This window comes from Empidonax traillii, unplaced genomic scaffold, assembly GCF_003031625.1.
Source record: "Empidonax traillii isolate 1590-97213 ecotype Southwest subspecies unplaced genomic scaffold, ASM303162v1 scaffold713:size524338, whole genome shotgun sequence".
NCBI classification, from domain to species: Eukaryota; Metazoa; Chordata; class Aves; order Passeriformes; family Tyrannidae; genus Empidonax; species Empidonax traillii.
The window spans coordinates 28,592-50,759 of NW_020955906.1; the positions used below are offsets into that span (position 1 = coordinate 28,592).

At 38.3% G+C, this 22,168-nt stretch overlaps 2 protein-coding genes across 4 annotated transcripts in view; one reads left to right on the forward strand and one right to left on the reverse strand.

Annotated features, from left to right (window-relative positions):
• Positions 1–22,168, reverse strand: part of CPNE3 (copine 3) — a 49,095-nt gene that overhangs the window by 24,125 nt on the left and 2,802 nt on the right. The window contains exons 1-3 of one of the 3 annotated variants that reach the window (XM_027900140.1): positions 6,338–6,407; positions 5,707–5,782; positions 3,566–3,624 (exon numbers count right to left, since the gene is read on the reverse strand). The gene's annotated coding sequence lies outside the window, so the exon portion shown is untranslated. Of the gene's footprint in view, positions 1–3,565; positions 3,625–5,706; positions 5,783–6,337; positions 6,408–22,168 lie in introns of those variants that run through there. The other 2 variants (XM_027900141.1, XM_027900139.1) reach the window with 2 other exon arrangements.
• On the forward strand, positions 6,636–19,712 carry RMDN1 (regulator of microtubule dynamics 1). Its single transcript, XM_027900142.1, has 10 exons — positions 6,636–6,770; positions 7,414–7,525; positions 9,239–9,326; positions 11,083–11,242; positions 11,327–11,416; positions 12,072–12,127; positions 14,032–14,119; positions 15,793–15,823; positions 17,116–17,249; positions 19,145–19,712. The coding sequence occupies exons 1-10, from the start codon at positions 6,651–6,653 to the stop codon at positions 19,181–19,183; spliced, it is 918 nt and encodes a 305-aa protein (XP_027755943.1). The 5' UTR covers positions 6,636–6,650; the 3' UTR covers positions 19,184–19,712.

Genomic DNA, 22,168 nt, shown 5'->3' on the forward strand with positions numbered 1-22,168 from the left:
TGCTTGAGTTGTCATTGTCAAAGCAAAAATGTAAGTCAAGGACTAGTCTTGTCCTGCAGTTCTACAGATCATAATGTTCACTGAATTCCACTGATGATTCTATTGAAGATAAGTGGTAACACAGCCATTGCCTATTTTTCAACAGAAACTATAAACATGGCTTTCTACCTGGAAAGAACAGATCTATTATTAAAATAATCTAACAGTACAGTTGGGAACTGTCAGACTGCAGCAATCATCTCAATGTTGCAATGTCAGAGGACAGTTCTGGCTTGCCCAGATAACTTTCCAGAGCAGTACAATGACACATTCATAATTGTAGGTGATTTCAATCTGACAAGCAGATATACATAACTAGAAGAAGACAAAAAGACTAATGAAGTGAACACTGCTCTAACTTCATTTGGCATCACTGCCTTTAGTCACAAACCTGTTCTGATGCAAGTTATCACCATCATAGAACATTTACTAGTTCCTGTGAACTGCTAATGATAACAGACCAAAAATCTGTAATTTGTAGATACCTCAGGACACAGAAAAGCCACAGGAAACTTGTGGCTAATAAAGTCTATTCCTGATTAGCTAGTCTTCTTGCTGTGATGCTACACTTAAGCATTTTATGTCAACTGTGTGCTAGACTGAAAAAGGCAGTAACATATACAATCAGTAACATATACAATCAGATCCTTCTTGGATTATTAAGTATTTCCCATGAACCTAGGCAGATAACAAAAAGGAAACAGATTAATTATTCAGACAGACTGTAAAAATAAAAGCCATGACCTAAGCCTAAACCTGAAATAATGCATATGAAGCTTTACTGTCCTGAACATTCAGTGCGTGCAATTCTTCAGTCTCTGTTCTTTGAGACGGGGCTAAGACACCATATGCGCAAATGGAAAATTTTGTCGTAAATATCTCTAGGCCTGTATTTCTTAGAACCTTTTCTATTGCACCTCAGACTGAGCAATAACAGTACTTCTTTCACAAGAAGGGTTCCAGTAAAGAGCTGACACAAACATGAACAAGGCAAGATTTGAATGAAAGTAACCTGGGAGATAACATCCATATGACAATATAATCTGTTCAATCCCCTATCTCAGCATAGACCTCCAACATCTCTTGATAACAGATCCACATGCAAAGTGCAGAGAATGACACTGTGCTCCCAGAAAGTGCCACACCTGCTGCAAGAAGCTGACAATGAAATTATGGCAAACAGATGCTTGTTCCACACATGGGGCTAGTATTGGCAAAATTGCTAGGGATCTTGGACTACTTGTATACAAACATCTCTTTTTAAAAATCTCAAGATAACCCTTCAATTCTCAAGGAAACTGATCACGCCACAGGAAACTGACTTTTCATACAAAGACTAAGACTATTTCACAACCTAATTTCATCACTGCATTTTGAAAGAAAAAAAACCAAACCCCACAAAACATACAAACAAACAAAAAAACCACACACGCAAAAAAAAAAAAACAAAAAACCACAAAACAGCTTCTCTAAAAATCATACCACTTAATCTGAATTCTTGCTCCTCTTTTCATTTTGTTTACAGGCAACAAAACTGATAAAATTGTCCTGTAGCACTAGCTGTTGTGCTGACAACCTGAGTAATGGAAGCATCTCAACTTGAGTAATTTTGTATTTGAAGAATCACACAAAGCCTGGAGCGTAAGCTGTATCTTCTATCTACTTCTAGAGTGATAGCTGTATCTATCTTGGAGGATAGGAAGGCTCTGCAGAGGGATCTGGACAGGCTGGATCAATGGGCCGATGTCAATGATATGATGTTCAATAAGGTGAAGTGCCAGGTCCTGCACTTGGGTCACAACAATCCCTGCAGTGCTACAGGCTTGGGAAAGAGAGGCTGGAAAGCTGCCAATCAGAAAAGGACCTGGGGGTGCTGGTCAACAGCAGCTGAACATGAGCAAGCAGCAGTGTGCCCAGGTGGCCAAGAAGGCCAGTGGCATCCTGGCCTCTATCAGGAATAGTATGGCCAGCAGGACGAGGTCAGTGATGGTCCCCCTGTACTCCACACTGGTGAGGCCACACCTCAAGTGTCCAGTTCTGGGCCCCTCACTACAAGGAAGACATTGAAATGCTGGAGCGAGACCATAGAAGGGCAACAAAGCTGCTGAAGGGTATAGAAAGTAATTCCTGTGAGGAGTGGATGAGGGAGCTGGGGCTGTTTAGCCTAGAGAAAAGGATAGTCAGGGGAGACCTTATCACTCTCTACAACTACCTGAAAGGAGGTTGTAGCCAGGTGGGGGTTGGTTTCTTCCAGGCAACAAACGACCGGACAAGAGGACACGGTCTGAAGCTGTGCCAGAAGAGGTTCAGGTTGGACATCAAGCAGAATTTCTTCAAGGAAACGGTTGGTAAGAATTAGAATGGACTGCCCAGGGAGGTTGTAGAGTCACCATCCCTGGACATGTTCAAAAAACAACTGGACGTAGAACTTAGTGCCATGGTCTAGTTGACAACATGGTTTTCAGTCAAAGGTTGGATTCGATGATCTAGAAGGTCTCATATTCACCATTTAGTATGCATGAAGGAATTGAAGCATTCTGAATTGAACAAGGGAGATTATGCTGATAAAACCATAATGACCACACAAGTAACTTACTGGGAATTATGCCAAACAAAAATAAGAGTTAATATTTAAGAAATCTGAGGTATATGAGTGCGTGAGAAGGAGAAATAAATCATGGGAAATGAATCATCTTCTTTTTATAAGCTTCATGGTACTCAGGCAGTGCAAATATTTATCTACTGCACTGGCAGCAAAGCGGTGGAACAAGTCAGGCAACTATTTGCAGGTTAATCCTATATATAAAAATCCATCATTAAGTTACATTGCCAAACAACATGTTTAGAATTCTATTCTTAAAAAATCCCACTGCTCAGGAAATATTAATTTGACTTCTAGGACACTTGTCCACAAAATAACTTAGAAACAGTCATTTGTAAATATCCTTCTGTTGATTTTTTTTTTTTTTATTCCTGTATATGTATGTTTGCCCTTTAGGCACATCTTTAACGCTGAGGGTTCTTCCCAGCGTCTTCCTCGCACAGAAGTATTACAAGAACTTTAGGTGACATTTTGATTCAAGTGAGCTAAACTATAAAAGGTAATATTATGCCTTGAACAAGAAAATTAAGACAGATCTCCTGACTTCAAAATTTAGTTATTTTAAGCATACAGCAGTCAAGCAGGGTAATGTATTTCTTGCATATATGTTTATATGCTTTATCAGAGTATCTTAATACCATAAAAACAATCTATCGACTATGCAATGTGAAGAGCATTTTAAATCATGTATTCTTCTTGTGATTTCTCTGTGTAGAGCCACTGACTGACTGACTAACTATACAATTAACATTATCCAGAAGAAAGAAAATTTTTATCTCACTAAAATATGCTGTGTTTTATTTATTAAGATGCAGGTGACCATATGTTTTAGACTAATCCTTTTCACACATCATTTTTTAGGCATGTTGTGACACTTCACTGTTGCAAATACCAGTTCTTAAAAAGGAGTTTATAATAACTTACCTCAGAGGTCTGCCTCTGGGTTTCTCAGCAGAAGGCTAAAACTTCAACAAACAGTTGCACTAAAATGTGAAGTGAAAGGAAATTAAAACCAAGAACTGTTACTCCTATATATCAGTCAAAGTAAGAAGGTTGTATGCATAGAGTTCTAGGAACTATAGTTCCTCTTAAAATAAATAACCTGTCCAACAGCTTTATGTCTCTCTGACAGCAGCGCTGAAAAGATTACTTATGGGAAACTCGGAGTCTTTGTTAGAGAACAATATATAGTAGATATTTAAGAAGTCCAGCAAGAAAGGCCCTTTAAGATTTTAAGAACAAAGATCAGATTACAGTTTTTGTCCTATTCATTTCATGTGGTTTTTTTCCAATAAGGTGACAGTGGTTTAGAGTAAGTAGGTCAAAATCAGTGGGCTCCCAATGTGATTTATGCCCTAAGAAACCTAAGCTTTCTTACATTGCAAAAGGGTGCTTAAGAAAAATCCATAAAAACAGTATCCCACAATGGTCCAGCATATCATTTCTCTCACTATAAACAATAACATCTTGAAACACACGATCACAAAATTACTTTTTTATAGCCTGGATGTATTTCAAAACTTCCTACATGCAAACCAAGAGCTCTCCAGTCAGCTGTCTTCCATTCTGTATCACAGCAGCTACTTGCAGACAGTATTCCATGTGCCTGGCAGGCATCAAACATGCTCTGCACACCCACAGGCAGTGGCTCTGAACACAGGCACACAGCAATCATGCTAATTCCTGGAACCGTCAGATAATTGCAGATAATCACCTACCATGAGGACTTAGTAACAACCTCTCTGGATACGGGAAGCATCAGAACCAAATTGCCACAACTAGCACTAATTCAGCTGTGCCTTGGATAAAGCACTGAGTGAACATGTGCACTTGATCCACCTACAGGGTGGAATGGATCTACAGGATAAAGTCTTCTTTCAACCACAGAAGAAAGTATTAAGCAAGTAATCCAAACCATTAAAGACTATTTCTTAAACAGAAGCTTGGATCCAGAACCCAGTCCTAAAATTCCTATATTCAGAAATCCTTCAAACACTTAACAATGCCCTTTCTAAATGCCTGAGGAACAGCATCTCAACTAAAGCAATATTAAAGATAAATCAAAGAAATCAAACAGAATTACAGAATTGATGGAAAAGACCTTTAAAGTTATAAACTAGTAAAGAGCATTGTAATTTCACTTCCTACTTGTTTGCACAAGCCACACCACAATTTCAAATATGATGTTAGAAGTGGATATTATCAACCTTTGCCTAACTGCTCTAAGAATAGAAGCAATTTTGTTGGGTTTAACAGAAACCAGTATCTACAAATACTAACACAATCATGCATTATTTATGTTGCAATAGCATCCTGACTTTCATAGGAAAATAAACAGAAAGGGAAAAAATGTATCTTTCTCCTTAACTTTGCCCCTAAAGGTATTTCCTTTATGAAACCATGGTAATAACGGCATCTGTTCCTAAATCAAGTAAGGTAAAAAAAAAAAAAATTAAACTCCACCCCAGGTATCTGTGGAATTGAGATTTTAGTTTTTGGAGCTGTTTGTACTAAAGAGCTACTGTGGCTTCCATCGGCCTTAAATTCTGAAGAAATATTAATGTCCTGGACACAACAGAAGGCTGTACAAACATTGCAGTACCGCACTGCTACCTTGGAATTCTGGCAGATGACATTTAACAAAATTAGTTATTCAGCTTACCAGAAATGGATTTTTGTTCTCTAACAGCTGAACTAAAATTAGTCCAAAAGTCATCTATAATGAATCTGTATCTATTAGTTTTGAGATATTTAACACAAACATACTTGTTGCAAAAATACTGCATTCTTTCTAGCACCAGAACAGAAAAACAAAAAGACCCCTTTCTCTTTGCACATCTTTCTTGCTCACCTTTTCTTCTAATGCTTGTTGATGCCTTTTGAAACATCTTACCTCTGAGATTATGCAACTACAAAGTTAAAATTTGAAGCGTCAACTCAAAAAAAAAAAAAAAAAAACTGGGATTAAGTTTGACCTTACTTCTACTCAACAAACTTTATGCACCACCACAGAAACAAAACTCCCAAGAAAACAAATGGTTTGGAGGCAGGGCAATGCATATTACCTTGAGGATACTTAATGGACTTTGAAGACAGGAGTACGGAAGCAAAAGTGAAGAGGTTTCACATGTTCACTTTTCCCTAGTGGAAGAGCAAGTTATGACAACGTGAACGCCCTCTAAGGCTTGCCTTATATATATTATGCAATTGCAATGAAGAAAGAAAACAACCACCCACTCAAGTAGCAGCTCAGGAAGCACAGCATGTGGTTTTCAGGAACGATGCTGACTCTCAACAGCCTCCTCTCTAAGAGCTGAGGATGCTTTTCAGAGTCGCGCTCACAGCGCCACAGAGACTGGCACTGCGAACTCAAACCCTCCGGCCTAGAGCTTGAGCTCCGCCAAGCTTCGCTGCCTGCGGGATGGCGGGTCAGGGGCGATGCCCCGAGCCCCGCAGCAGCGCCGGGCAGCGCGCCCGTGTCCCGGCGCAGGGCTCGGGGCCGCACCTGGGGCAGAGGAAGCGGCCGCAGGCGCCTGCAGCCCTGCCCTGCCCCGCAGCCCAGCACCGCACGGCTCTCGCTGGACGAGGCTGGTGGGCCGAGAGCGCAAACCCCGCTGCAAACGGGCCGGCACACGGCCAGGGGACACAGCCAGGGGACTCGCCCTGGGTCATGGGCCGGGGCAGACCCCTCCTCACCTGCAGCGGCGGCGCTTCCGCACCCCGAGCCCGCACACCGAGCCCGCCGCGGCCCCGCCCGCTCCAGCCGGACACGCCCGCCCCGCCTGGGGCGCAGGCGCAGAGCCCCCCACCCGTCCCCCCGCTCCGCGCCCTGTGTCGGCGGGTCGGGGCCTGGCGTGGCTCCGGGCCGGGACAGCGCAATGGCCGGCGCTCGGCACAGCGGGCGGGCTGGGGAGCCGGCCGGCCCCTGCCCTTGTGTGCCCCCGCGCCCGGGCAGGGCCGCGGGGCGGAGCGGCTCCTCCGGAGGCGGGGGGCGGTGCTGGCGGCGGCGATGGCGACGCTCATGGCGGTGCTAGCGCGGTCCTTCCGCCGCGGCCCTGCCGGCTTGGGGCTGCGGCTCCGGCGGGAGGCGACGGGCGGCCCGTGGGGCCGGGGCTGGACGAGGAGCGAGGTAGCCGGCGCGCCGCTCGGGGCGTGGGAGCGCGACCGCTCCCAGGGGCTTCTTGGGACGGGCTGCCGTGGGGGTAGTGGAGTCACCGCCCCTGGGGGTGTCCAAGGAAAGACTGGGCGCGGCACTTCGTGCCATGGTCTGGTCGACATGGTGGTGTTCGGTCATGGGTTGGACTCGATGATCGCAGAGGTCTTCGCCAACCTGATCGATGCTGTGATTCTCGCGGGCTGTGCCGCCGCTCACCCACGCGGGGCCGCTCCCCCGCGGCCGGGGAGGCGGCAGCTGGGGAGGCTCCGGCATCGCGGGGCGTAGCGAAGGGCTGGTGGGGCTTTGCAAAAGCTGGCAGCCCTATGCTCGTCTGAAGAACACGAGTTCGCCTTTTTTGCTTCTTTCCTTGTCTTTGCTCCATATCTGTGGTTTATTTTCAGTCTAGCGCTGTGGTCGCTCTAAAGCATAATCATGAGCTTCTGTTGAATATACTTAAAATACCCTCTTGATGAACTGTTTTGTCTTATGAAGGTTTTTTAACATTTAAAAGTCTTTTCTTTACTCAAAATCTGAAATATAAGCGGTGCTACAGAGAAGAAAAACCTTTTCAATCTCGGAGTGGTAATGTTAATACCTATTTTATGATCCCACGCAGGTGCTTAGAAAAAGCCTTCAAAGGGGGCTTGTGCTGTCAACAGGGTCCTTTTTGGTTTATGAAGCTCATAAGCTGATTTTTGGCTTTGCTGAGGTTCATGCAAGCTTCAAAGGTAATATTTTCAAATTTTAAAGTATGTAGGATATTCTGATGTGAAAGCTAAAATTTTTAGTATGAGAATTATAGAAGAAAATGGTGTAATGCTTTTTGATTTTCTCCATTACAACTGCATGCAATGTGATTATATGACAGGATGCTTTTGAATTGTTTATGGGTAGCCCTGTAGCAGTTTAACAAGTGATCCTTTTAGCTATCACTGAAAGCAGATCTAGTAGCTCATCCTGACGGGGATAGAACACATGCATAAGGTGTATGATACCTAACTTGCTGCCCAAGCTTTAAATAACTCGTACTGAAAAGATATAGTTCAGTTAGGAACACAGATCAATGCTTAATTGATTTCTGGAAATTTTAGTTAATTTGGATTTTCAGTACAAAAAAAGTGTGATTCACATTTTATCCAGTTGAAAAATACTAGGATTGCATCTCAAAGAAAATTGAGAAATGTTTTATATTTTTGTGACACTTCAAAGCCCTGCTTTCCCAGAAAACAATATAACAAGTGATAAAATATCCTTTCCAAGTTTGAATAAGGATAGTTTCACTGCTGGAAGAACAGTAACAATATCTTAAAAGGGAATATTGTTGCAGACTTAGAACTTGTCTATCACATGGTAAATTAAGGATTTTGAGAGTAAGTCTAACTGAATAGAGAATGAGCCTGACTGGGTATAAGCATACTGTGTAGATCCTTATAGAAATAAAAATTCAGATAATTTACAAATAATAAACAATTAATTTTCTAACAAATAAGGAACTGTTTCATTTGCTATAACAGAAATGTCAGTGAGTAGATTTGAGATAGCTACTTGGTACACAATTAAGAAATAGCAATAACAAGGAAAAAGGAATTCCTCATTTCTCATGAGGAACATAAATAATACTGTAGTCGCCTCTGGTCTTTTCAGTGCTCCCACTTAAATCTGGCATTTACACTGCCAAGAAAAGCAATGGTTATGGACTTTCTATGCAAAACAAGTTATAGATAAGGTGAAAATAAGGGTAAAATAGAAATACCTGAAAAATACTCCAAAGCAATGAAAGTATAATAATTTGCATAAAAACACCTCGTGGGAAATGTGTTCAGAGTTTTGAGCATTTAGTCATTAGATATGTTAGCAGTGTTCAGGTCAACAAGCAAACATAACAGTTTACTGAAGATAATACTGAAGATGTACCATGAAGCTCATTTTAAACACTGAGATCTAAAGTCCAGGTAGGCTGTTATCTTATCTTAGAGAGACAGCAAGGTTAAAAATTATCCAGATTTATAGTCTAGGATCTTTTTAAGCTGAAGAGCAGGATTTTGTGTTTAATAACCTTTAATGTTTTCCTTCTTCCATTAAGGAAAACTCTGCTGCCGTTAAATGTGTCCACCTATTTACTAGGTAACTTCAAAAAGGAAAGCTTATAAATATGATTAATGAAGGGGTTAGACCTTCTATTGTGTTAAGCATCCAAAGCTGTCTTGCGAAAAGCTGTTGTAGTTGCATTAGAGAGGCACTGATTCTCATCTTAGCTGAGCATTGTATATGTTGCTTTTTCAATCCTGCTGTGCCTGTAAGTTGTTTGGAATGTTGGCCTAAAAAAGAGCTATATCATTTTCAGCTAGGCTGTCTTGCTCTAAAATATTTTGTTTATGCTATAATGTCCTAATTATCTGTAATTTGTTCTTCTGTTTCCCCAATTTTAATTCCTTCTTAAGTGGAAGAAGTGATAGAACAAGCAGACTACCTGTATGGGAGTGGAGAAACTGAAAAGCTGTATCGGTTGCTGGTTCAGCATAAAAATAGGTACTTTGTTGCATTGAGATATTACTGTGACTTCTTTTCTGTGCTTTTCTGTATCAGTTTTTCAGTTCTCATTGTGGGTTCCTGCAGAACGTTGCTTTCACCTTTATGTAAGTAGGAAAGGATTCTAATCTTTTCCCTCCTACTGGAAAAATATGAAAGATGAATAAAGAAAGAACTGGTAGCTGTAGAAGGTAAGGGTTAACCCTTGAGTTTTCCAGTCCTGTGAAGGAGGGATTTTTGCTTGTTTGACTTGTTACTCAAATTTTAAATAATTTTAAAATTACTGCAAAAACTCATAATGTGTCTATGCATTAGTAAAGGATCGAGGTACCTGGAATTCAGGTGTTCAAAATTTTTGAGTCACTGTTTCATTTCTTTTTCACTATTGACCAGCTATTCTTTCTTTTTTCATTTGTCTAATGCTAGGATTTGAGTCTGAACAAAAAAAGGCCCTTACTCGTGTAGTTATGTCTTATGTGCACAAAACATTAAGTGAACTGGGGTAACCCGTTTAAAGAAAAAGCAGAAAAGGGATTGCAAACTTAAGAGTCCATTCTTTTGGAGGAGACAAAACATCTCGCTCCAAAAACATTTTGGTGGAAACCAGTTGTTTTGTTCTTTTCAGTAGTTGGCAGATCTTTTTTGTTTGTTTTTTCAGTTCTTTTTTCATGCCCTTGTTCTTGCCAGGAATGCAAGTGTAAAACCTGTGAAGTTAAATGAAGTTCCCAGGCTGTTAGGGACAGCAGATCATCAGCGAGGTGTAAGCTTGTTACTAGGTGTATAACAACACTAATTATTCTCTGAGGAGTAATGATTCCAGTAGCAGTACTTAAGATATTTGTGACTTAGCTGAAAAATGAGCTTTCTAGTTCTGTGTTACTCTGTTGAATAGAGCAGGACTGCTGTGCTGTGAGCAGTGACTCAGTGTTACTCCAGAAAAGAACAGAAAACTGATACTCTGAGTTTAGCAATAATTCTTGTATGCTTTCAAAGACTTTTAGTTTCTCGTAGTTTTGACTTCAGTGTTCCATGGCTGGAGGTTTATAACCACATAGACAAAACCTCTGAAAGGCTCTAAATTTAAGTCTCTATTAAAACAGCAAGCCAAAATTAAAATGGTTGTTCTCTAAATGTGCAAGCAGTGTTTCATAACAATGTGAACAAAATCAAATTTTAGATCCTTTATCTTTGGCTCTAACCTACCATACACCATTTGATAAAGTGATATAAATAAATACATAAACATAAAGCATTATATGCTGGTGGTGTGGCTAATCTGTGGTTTTTCACTGTTGTTCTGGGAAGAATTTAATTATTTCAGTATAATTATAGGGAAAAGATTGATAGTGTTTTAAATATTCCAAGTAAACATCAATACAAATCAGTGGAATGCTGAAAAAAATACCATCTAACTAAGAACAGAGTAGTCCTCTTTTCTTTCTGGTGTTTTGAGTGGTACCATTATTTTTTTAAAATCTTTATCTTTGAGGTTTTTTAAGAAAACAAAGACCTTTCCTACAGACCTGTTTGCTTTGCAGACCAGAATGGCAGAACAGAGGTATTGTCAGGCAGTCGGTAATGGTGGGTTTTCATTTGCTATTTGTTATCTTGGGATTGTATATAGCTTAGCAGGACAGATGATACACTGTTGTCTTATCACCCACTTGAGATACATTTTGAAAGACTGGTTTAAGACTTTTGCTTGCTTTGTTTCCATTATTGATTTAAAATGTTAGTGTTTCTCTTCCTAACCTAGTGATGATGCGGACCTGTTGTGGCGGCTGGCACGGGCATCGCGAGATCTAGCTCAGCTTAGCAGTACTTCTGCAGAGGAGAAGAAACAACTGACGTATGATTCCCTTGAGTATGCAAAAAAGGCACTCGAAAAAAATGAATCAAATTCTGCAGCGCACAAGGTGAGCCATGCAAAATAACTGAAATGTACTATCAATACCTATAGTGCTGTATTAAATGTTTTATTTTTGTTATTTGAATTACAGTGGTTTGGAATTTGCCTCAGTGATGTTGGAGATTATGAAGGAATCAAGACTAAAATTGGAAATGCTGTTGTTATCAAGGAGCATTTCCAGGTAATGCAAACAGTTTTTTGCATATGACAGCAATAATGTTTCCAGTATGTAGATTGTGTGACAGCTGGTAGCTAATTTTTGACAAAATATTGAAAGTGTACTTCTGTTTATATCTCTAGTGACACTTTGGTTTTTTGTGTTCTTGTGATATACACCCCAGAAATGCTGGGGAAACAAGGAGTACAAATTATCTCCTGCAGTAAACTAAGTCCCTTTAGAAGGGAGTCTTGAAATAGCTGAAATGCTTTAGACATCTCTTAGGACTAGATAAAATGTAACAGTGATATTGAGAAATGGCTGTATGGCCATCCTTTGAATTGTGGATTATGTAGTGGTAAAGGACAAATACTGGAAAAGAAAAGGTACTATTAATTTTATATCACCAGAGATTATATCAAAATCAGAACCCATCAAGTCTCATATGCAACTTTTAATGACCTACTAAGCAGAAGCACTTAGAAATCTGTCAGTGTTGTCAGTTTTTTGGAAGTGAGCTGATGTAGTTGTGTACTGCATAAATAATAAATTGCATTGAAATTCTACACATGATCAGTGTGGTTTAATTAACCAGATAGCAGGTCTACTTTTTAAATGTATTTTAATCCACATATGTCAGAACAACTTCTTATATCTTGTTTTTTTCTCCCCTCACCAGAGAGCCATTGAACTAAATCCAAAAGATGCTACAACAATTCATCTTATAGGGATTTGGTAAGGCATATTTTCAAACAAAATTTAGCATATCGCAAAGAAAATTGCCAGAATATCAAATATCTTATATGAATTGCAGAACTGCTTGTAATAATTTAGTGTCTTGTAATTGGTGCAAACATGAAAACCTATTGAACAGGTATGGGACATCATGCCTTGAGAAAGTCTGGCTGTTAAGCAGTTAAAAAAGATGAAAAATAATTGTTAATTTAATTTATTTGTATGGAACTATTAAAAACTCACTTTGCAGACATTTAAGTTTGCTTCACAGAATCCATAGCAGGCATCAGCAACTCTGAGTGCTGCTCATTTTGTTCTGCTGGTGTGAATAGAGTCAAAACTCAACACTGAATTTCTATTGAATTTCAGTGATGACTGCAATTTAATACAATCTGTGAAAAACTACCAAAGTACCAAAATACTCCTCTTGTTATCTGTCGTGAAACTGTATTTTAAAAGTTATATTAATAAATGGATTTATAAATTCATATATATTAACAAAAAATCTTTGAAATTTAATTTGCTGCTCAGTGAAATTGGAACTAAAAATTACTGTTATATAGCAGGCAAAGGGACTGAAAATACACTTTCCATACAAACCAGGGTGTTCTGTGGAAGTGGTGTAATGGAAAGCAATATTTTTTATGTGTTGGTGAGAGACTCCAGACAGCACTTTTGGTTATTTGTTTCAAAAAGACCAAAGCTCTTACCCTATTTTACAGGAAATCTCTGCTGTAAGATTGAGAGATTGAAAATAAAGAAAACCCATATATTTGCAGTTAAAAAAAATAATAAAAACCACAGTTACTTTCTCTATGGGTTTTTTGGACTCTTGAGTATCAGAGAAAACTACAGTCTGCTGCTCCAGAGTTTTTTATTAGTTTACAAACTTACTTTGGTTTTTCACTATCCACCACTCATTCCCATATGGCATAACAATTGCAGTAGTCCAAATATCTAAAGAAAAGCATATGCTACCAACTGACTGAGCCTCAAGATCCATTTTGAGATAGGAAACTTGTTCTGGAAAGTGCTTATGACATTGTTCCTAAGGAAAATTAGAAAACATGGTAAGAAATGTGAGATTATTGCTGCTTTTGGCTCTAAAATATTTCTATGTTGTATGTTTAAATATACTCACTATTGAATCCCAGAGCATCTTCATTTGAAACTGGCATTTGGTATCAGCCAATTTTTGAATATTTATTAATTTTTTACCTCTTCTAGAGTACTCTATTTTACATAATGCAACTGTAAACTCATTGTGGGAGGCTACTGAATGTTTAAGCGTTGTTTAATGTTTGCACCTGGAATGTTCTGTGGACTTGAAATGCTTCACAAATGTTTTCATCAATAAATAGGTGACTGATTGATTACCTGTGTTATTTAGTAGATAGGAAAACAGTATAGCATGACCTAGCCTAGAACACGGTGGTTTGATTCTTGGATTTATTTTCATTCTTATAGATCAGAGTCTTTCAGGAATGTACTGCAGATCTGCTTTATATTAATAATTGAAAAAAGCAAAGTAGTGTTGAGGTAAGGCAATGACATTACTCAGTTGTGCCATTTTTGCAATATATTAGAACAAAATACACACATTAAAATCATTAAAGCTCAAAAGCTGTCTCATGCTTAGTATATATCTCCAGTTTTACCTAATATAATTAGTTCCCAGTAAAAGACACATCAAAACTTCTTTAGTAGCAGCTTCAGACATCCTGCTGTTTTCTTGCACAGATGTAAAAACGTGGGTTTAGAACTTGCAGTGTGTCTGGAGTTTTGACTCTTGAAAACAACACTTATGACATCCAGTTTTTATGTTCAACACCAATTATAAGAATATTTCTCAAAAACAAGAGAAAAATGGGAAGGGTAGATATAAATATTTCTTTTTGCTTCAGGTGTTACTCCTTTGCTGAAATGCCGTGGTACCAAAGAAAAATTGCTGCAACGCTGTTTGCCACACCACCAACTTCCACGTTTCAAGAGGTACAGTAAGAAAATGTTTCATAGGTTATTATTTTCCCCACAAAGCTGTTGATACTCTTCTACTTACTTCCTGTCAAAGCTGACCTCTGCTTATGGAATAAGCATGGACTTCGGAGTTTACAACTATCAATAATAAAATAAAAATAGAACAGGAGAGTGAGCAATAACTAAAAACATAAAAACCTTTTGATTTTTTTCAGTTGTAGCATACACAGAATAGTGAAAAGTATTTCATGTAGATTATACAGCTGAAAATAACAAGCTCCTTGTTTTTTTTTCAGCTGTAGCATACACAGAATAGTGAAAAGTATTTCATGTAGATTATGCAGCTGAAAATAACAAGCTCCGTGAAACGTAGTTTGTATTTACTGTTGTGATCTGTTGCAGATAATTGTCTGTACTAGTGCAGTGCTGATGATTTATATGGTGCTGTTATACCATGTATTTATTTGATAGGACTATTAGAATTTGTCCCTTTATAATTAATTCTATAAAGCAACAGGTTTCTTTGTTACTTAACATGAACAAATACCCCCTCATTCCTTGGCCACATAGTGTGGGGTTTTTTCAGTTGAAAATAATTTTTTTCCTCTCGGTATGAAAATTCCTGCTGTCATACTCCCTAAAACATGCTGTTCAGATATTTATCTTCTAGGGTGTCTAAAACAGTGTGCATCTTATTTAAACACCTGTACATATATAGCAACTTGAAAATTAAATTGGTAATAGGAAAGTTTGCTGTAGCTGTTTACAATCTTTGTTTGTTTAGATCAACTAATAACTTTTTGTTCTTTTATGGGGGGGGGCAGGAGTCACTAGGAAGCAATTGTAGAAGGCTGCTTGCTGTTACACAGAAAGCAATTTAAGCTCCAATTGAAAAAGAAATAAAACTTTTTAATGGGATGTCAAGCTTGTAAGTTTTGCTGAAAATCACACCACAATTTCAAATACTGCAAAATCATGCCAAGTGCCAGCTTCGAGTTCTGTAGCACTTAAAGTGGCTGAAGAAGCAAACTTGTGCTGGAAGGACTTTGCAGTTTCAGTACAAAATCCGTTTTGTAGATGCATCCACACTTTTAAGTTCTCTGACAGTGTTTTCCCCCAAACTAGTGTCATTAGGAAGAGGTAGGGGTGGACTGAAATTTCGTATGTGCAAGGTGGAAAACTGATTGAAAAATATGTGGATTTCATAAATGTTTACCCTCATGTAAGAGGGTACTAACTAGTGCTCTGTGGGACTCAGTTCTTTCTCTGAAGCATTTGATAGCATTAATGTCCTAAATCATGAGATTCATTTCATCTGTTAAATGTATACAAGAGAAGCATGTGGGGAAAACTGCAGATGTACTGGATTGTACAAATGAAATGTGAAATTATCTTGACAAGTTGAACTTGAAATAAAAAATCCAGTTTGCTGGGGACAAACAGGTGGCCCTGTACTTAATGGAAGAAGTGGCAGGGGAATATTTTGGATAAGTACTAGTTCTGCTGAAATTATGTCAAATCTGATTGTAAACTGAATGAGAAGCACCATAATGTGTTGAATTAATTAAAATAAGATCACAGATAGAAAGTCCTTCTTCAGCTATTTTAAGCATGCACATAAGGCTTTAGTTTGACTATTGTGTTTGGTTTATTCTCCCTTTTAAGGAAGACAACTTTGTCTTTTACAGGCTCTACGGTACTTTCACATGGCAGAGGAAGGTAATACTTCAAGCTTGTTTTGACTGAAAAGTATCTTTTGTGAATGATGACTTGCAGTAAACCTCTAGTTTTCAGTACTACCTTAATAGCTGTAGCTATTAATAGCCAGGGGAACCAAACAGTATGGTATGATCAGCTAATAAACGTATCAGCCTGGTGTGCCAGCCAGCTCACTGGACTTAGGTTGGCACATTTCTTCAGAGATACTCAAAGTATGTTACACACTTACTAGCATCACTTGCAATGTAATGTGAAGGTTTCTTCAGAATAAGTATTAAAGTGAAATTTGTACCTTCCTGAGTAACAAAGTACTCTTCCCCAAGGAATTCAACTGGAGTGCACCAGACAGAAGAAATCAAACAAGAGAATTTTATGTTACTTTTTTTCAAAATTTAGTTCTCTGTATTCCAAACAGAACAATAGAAAAAGCACACTTTTTGTTATTTCAGAAGTGATTAGGATCAGAGTGCCAATCTAACTGGCAGTAAAACTGTCCACATGGTGTAGAAGAAAATATGAACCCACTATTTCTCCAAGAGTGAAGTCATAAGCAAAACTGACTAGCTGAAAGATAAAGGAAGGCAAGGAAAGACAGTGCTTTATGAAAGACTTGTACACAGTTAACCTAGTGAAGTGTAAAGGAAAAGCACATTGTATATGTTCCCCTGGGTGTCCAGTAAGGCAGCTATGAGCTGGAACACTGAACTGCATCTCAAAATTTGCCTTTAAAACATCTCCATGTGTTTTGAATCTGATCTTAGATCCAGCAGCAGAAAAAGCCTGCACTTATAAGTACAGACTGTAGACAAGATTAGCCTTTAATAACGATTGATAGCCAAGCTTGCTTAGTAGAAAGCTTTAAATCTCTCCTTACAAAACGTTAAATGTGGGTACAAGTAATTTTAAGTTTTCTTTTGTGCAACGAAAGCTTAACTGGTATCTTTATATGCTAGTAAATGTGCCCTTTTTTCCTTTGCCTTCCCTTCCCTTGCTCAGCTGGTTGCATTGCCTGTTGTACCTACTAGGTCCAAAAAAACCTCAAATCTGCAAAAAAATCTGTTATGCATTAAGCTCACTGCTGTGCTCTTTGTGAGTAATCTAGTTTCATTTAGTATATTACCTAACAAGCTGCTAGTTAATATACTTGTATGTAAGACCAAAATCTAGCAAGTGAAAGTTTTACATTGGCTTCCTTCTGATCCAAAGCCAAAAGACTTGCGTTTTGTGAAATAAGTATCAAAGACCTTTGATAATACTCATTCTCATGTAAAGCTTTTCTCTTGTCTATGCAGCCGATCCAAATTTCTACAGTAAAAATTTGCTCTTTTTGGGGAAGACATACTTGAAGTTAAACAATAAAAAGATGGCTCTTCTCTGGTTAAGCAAAGCAAAGGAGTATCCTGCGCAGACAGAAGAGGACAAACAGGTAGGAAACTAAGAACTGTAATAGTACAATTATATATTGTAACCAATATGTGACATCATGGCAGTAAAATGTTTTATAAAGTTAACTCAGATGAAATTGTAGTTCAGCACCTGTTATTCAGAATCGCAGCAGCATCAAAAAATTCTAGTATGTAGCCAATCACCCCTAACACAGTGGCTGGAAATACTCTGTTCATTTATTGTAGAGAACTGTTATCTTTCCTTCTTCATGATGTTTTTGTAGTGTTAACAACAGCCCAACCTTAGCTGTGTTGCTGAAGTTCAGGCAGGCACCCGAGCTAGCCTGTGTCTCTGTGAGCAGACTGACTTTTCATATGCCTAAAACTGGAAAGGTAGGAATCACGTTTTGGAAGAGATAAAAATCACATGAACATGAGGAAGAAAAAAACCCCACATATATATGAAAAACTTAATACTGCAGTATTAGGGAGGGATTCAGATGATCTGAGTAGAGACAAATGGAGGTAATGTATCTATGACAACAAATCTCCAATGCAAGGTGGCATCAGGCCCTTAATTACCCTTTGGAACTGCTCAGAAGGATCTTGGTTTGGATGGGTAGGCATCTACTTCCTACCTAAACATATACAGAGTACTAATTCATGGCTAATTGTTTTTTTCTTGTGGTTGATTGACCTCTAATTTGTTTAGCATTAAGCTACAGTGTGAGGTGCTTTAACTGTTCCAGAAATCATCCATATGGGCTGTGACATTCTAATGTCCTAAGTGTTAGAAATACTTTGGCAGGATTTTGCATTTCACACCTTGGAAAAAAGCGAGCTCCTTTAGTAACATCTTTCATTAGAAATAAGAGTATTGCGTTCCTCCACTGCCTTGTAAAATCTCTAGGAATTTAATAGCCTAAAGGAGTAGTGGTCTCAGTTGTGTATGAGATTGGTCAATTCTTTTGACAGTTACCAGTAGCTGGAGGCACATGTGAAACCAGTGATCCCAAAAGCTTGCCTTTTTTTTAAGAACCACAGAAAAGGAATAGTCGGGAGTGTATTCTGTGCAGTAGCCAAGTTGTTAAACCATTTATCTGCCGGGGCCAGTCGTGACCTCCTGGTACAGACATCCCTTTCCTGATCTCCTCGAGGGGTGCAGAGCTGCTGAACTGAGAGAGGTGGTATTCTCTCCATTCTCTGGGTGAATGTGGAAAGTGCAAAATCCATTTGGTGCTAGACTGGGTAGTCCAGTGTGAAGGAAACCGGCCCGTGCAAAGAAATTTGAATTCTTTTCTCAGCATAACTAGGTTTTTTGAACATTTGTTACTACAGATACTCAGAGGTATCTGGCTTATGTTCTCTGCACTGCTTGCTCTGTCAGGAGAAGTTTGCTGAGTTGGAGGGTCTTTTTGTGGTTTGGGGGAGGGGGGCGGTGGTGCTAGGATTTTTTGGTTGTTTTGGGTTTGTTGGGGTGGGGTTTAATATAAATGTTAAAGGTCATAATAAAATTGTATTAGATTTTACCCAGAACCCCTGGGCAAAGCGAACCTCAGAAACTGTCTTCTTGCACTCCCTTACCTGCTGTTCAGAGTCTTGAAAACTCTGGGTTGGTTGGGTATGGTCAGAGGTAGGACAACTTCCTACGTGCTACTATTGGACTACAGCAAACAAAGAGCTAATCACCTGTATCTAACAAAAATGAACTTACTATTTATAGAATGAATTACACTGAAGACACTGGCTTAAGTGGTTTTATTCGTATTCATGTTTCAAGTATTGAGCATCTTGAACTACAGATAAAAAATGACTAGTCTTAGGAGGGTTCTGAATATACAGAACTGTGGTGAACTGTTTGGGTGCTTGTGTGGCAAGTTCTGCTAGAAGAACCTATAACTAACTGACACTCTTATTACCATTTTATTTCTTTCAGGTACAGAAAGAAGCTTTGGAGCTGCTTAATTCTATATAAGAAGAAAAAAGATACTGGGAATTCAGTGCCTCAGGTTTGAGCAGCATAGGAAAAAGGCCCCAAATACTACTTTGGTTTATTGAACCTGTTAATAAAAGTATAGCCCAGACCTTCTATCTCCAAATCATTTCAATTACACTGTCAACTACAAGATGTTTCCTTATGTGATCCTCTCTGCTGCTTTGTATGGGAATGAAGTGCTTTATGGGCAACCAAGGAATATATATAGGATATATTAGAGGGAAAAGGCTGGGAGAGGGGTTGCACAGGATTTTAATTAAGTTTTTTACACTCTTAAACTACAAGTTGCATATGATGAATAATAATAAAAAACATGATTAGCATATGTTTATAAAAGGAGGGACAGGGGCATGACATAATTTTAATTCTGCAATTTTTTCTAGAGTGTTTTGCCGTGGGGTTCATCGGTCTGCAGAAGTAACAGATGCTTACATTATTACCTGCTCTTACAGATTTCTCTTTAAGCCTGCACCATCTTAATTCCAATACTCTTAAATGGTAGTGTTTGTCTTTGCAAAAAGTGCTGTGGTAAAACAAAAAACCCAAAACAAAACAAAAAACCAAAGGGAAAACAAACAAACAAAAAACCTCCCCCCCCCCAACAAGTAGGGAGCATCAAAGAAAATTTAGGGGTGATATCAGCAGTGATCTGTGAAATATGACTACTTACTTTTCTATTTAAAGGCTGTGAATTCTGATGATTTTGTGACTGTAAATGTTTGCTGGGTACACACAATTTCCCCTAGACTGTGACAATAGGAAGAATACACACTCCCACTACATTAGAAAGGAACTGCTATGTGGAAGCTTATGGACTTCTGTTTGTACAGATAAAATTTTCTGCTTGGTCTTACTACTATTTTAGAAGGAATTTTCACCAGAAAGTAACCTAAGTTACATATCCAGCATAGAAAGCATTTACAGACTTTCCAAACAGTATATCCTGATTACCCAGTAGAAAAAGAGGGCCAAATAATGAAAATATAGTAGGCAATCAATTACATGTGGTGTTGTCAGTAGAACAATCTAGATCAAATTGACTATAAATATCTAATGGTTGTTTACTAGGAAAGGGTATTTCAATCTATAGGAGGAAGATGAAGAAAAGCATTGTTGCTAGGACTAATAAACCAAGCCTGGTCTAAGTCAGTAGTAAAAATTAAGTGCTGAGAGAGAATCTGGAACTTTAATTCTAGCCTTAGATTATTACACTAGTTAAAACGGGGTTTGTCAACTAAAGTAATTAAATAATTTATAGTATTTTTTAAATTTTTTATTAGTATTTCCTATTACGATTTTCTATTATAAATATTTCTATTATTTTCTATTAGTAGAGCATCAAAACGAAGTTTTCAGTGTGGCAATGCCTCAGGATGAATGACGTGTTTAAGAGAATTTTCTGCATTCATATACTACAAAAACATTTGCCATACACAGATTTGCCTCCAGTAGCTCTGTGGCACAGGCACCTTACTTAGGTAGGAGGAAAGATATCCAGGTACTGAGTAACAACTGAGCGTGCAGTGAAAAGCAGCTCAGTTGCAGGAAGAAAGGAACCAACAAACCACATGAACTACACAGCCGCTTCTTTAAGTAGTGTTACCTTAATGGTTTCCTTGTCTGAGCTCCAGCCTTTGTTGTCTTCTGTCTGTTCAATCTTACTCCCCCCAAGTAGAGGTGAATTATAGGGAATTCAAATGGGAAAGAAAATATTACAATGTAGTATTACTGAAATTCCCTGAAAGCTTAAGTTACCTGAACACACATGCACACGAGTATATTAGTTGTGCTTTTTTTCCTCCAGAGCCATCTTTCAGTCAGTCCCTTGGTACCACTTGACAGATCATATATATGTACAGAAGGCTGCTGGGTTTGTTTTTTTCTTGCTTACTAACCCTTACCCACAGGAAAAACTACTGCAGTTATGAGACAGCTAAAGTTATCAAAACAATAAAGCAACTACATTCTTGGGATGTGCTGTCTTTATTATTATTATTTCGTTCAGTTACTCACAGATTCACAAAATTCAGCAGTTGGTAGAGGGCCATTAAGTCATTCATTAGTGCAGATTCATGAAGTTTACCTGTGACATTTAGCCTTCTTCATTGTCTTTTAGGCAAGTCACACACTCTTCTGGTGCCTGGCCTTTGACTTTTTTTTTTTTTTTTTAAACTTCCTCTATTCTAACAAGCGTAAGTGATAATTAAAGTGGACTTGCACTTGAAATTAATTTAGTGCTACATGAAAGTGGTTTTGTAGAAGATATTCGGTGGTGTATGAAAAATCCTCAAGGTGGTTGAAATTCTTTAAGCTCTTACAGAAAAGATTATGTAAAACAACAGTCTGTTGGGCCCATTGCACTACCAGTATGACCAGAGCTATGCACAGATGAACAGCTCCACTGTAAGCTGTGCATACTGAATACAAATCTTTGAGACAATCCAATACGTAGAAAAATAAAATTTTGGCAGAATTCAGTTGCTGTATTGGAAAGATACATGAACAGATACAGCTGTTTTTTCACATGTACACTTTCAACAGTGCAATATGATATGTTACACAAGTGTGTTTTATCATACTCTAAAATCATTTTCATGTGTGTACAAAATTCTGTATAATTTAAATGTAATGGAATTTACAGTTAATATTTAAAGCATAATACAAACAGTGATTTCAAACATGTTTTTATAACAGGGAAGCATGGTTTGCTAGAAGTAGCATTTAATATAATTCCCATGAATAAGGTGTTAATTTTTAATATTTTTTTAAACACATCTTTGCAGTTCAGCAAATGCCCTCAATGCCAATAAAACTAATTTTAAAATGCTTTTATATTACTGTGCACTTAGGACAATCTTGACCTACGTAAAAGAATGACAGGTTTTAGACATACTTAATTCAAGTACATCTAAATTTCTGTAAGAACTTTAGAAGAATGAGAGCATTTAATACTAAATAATATTT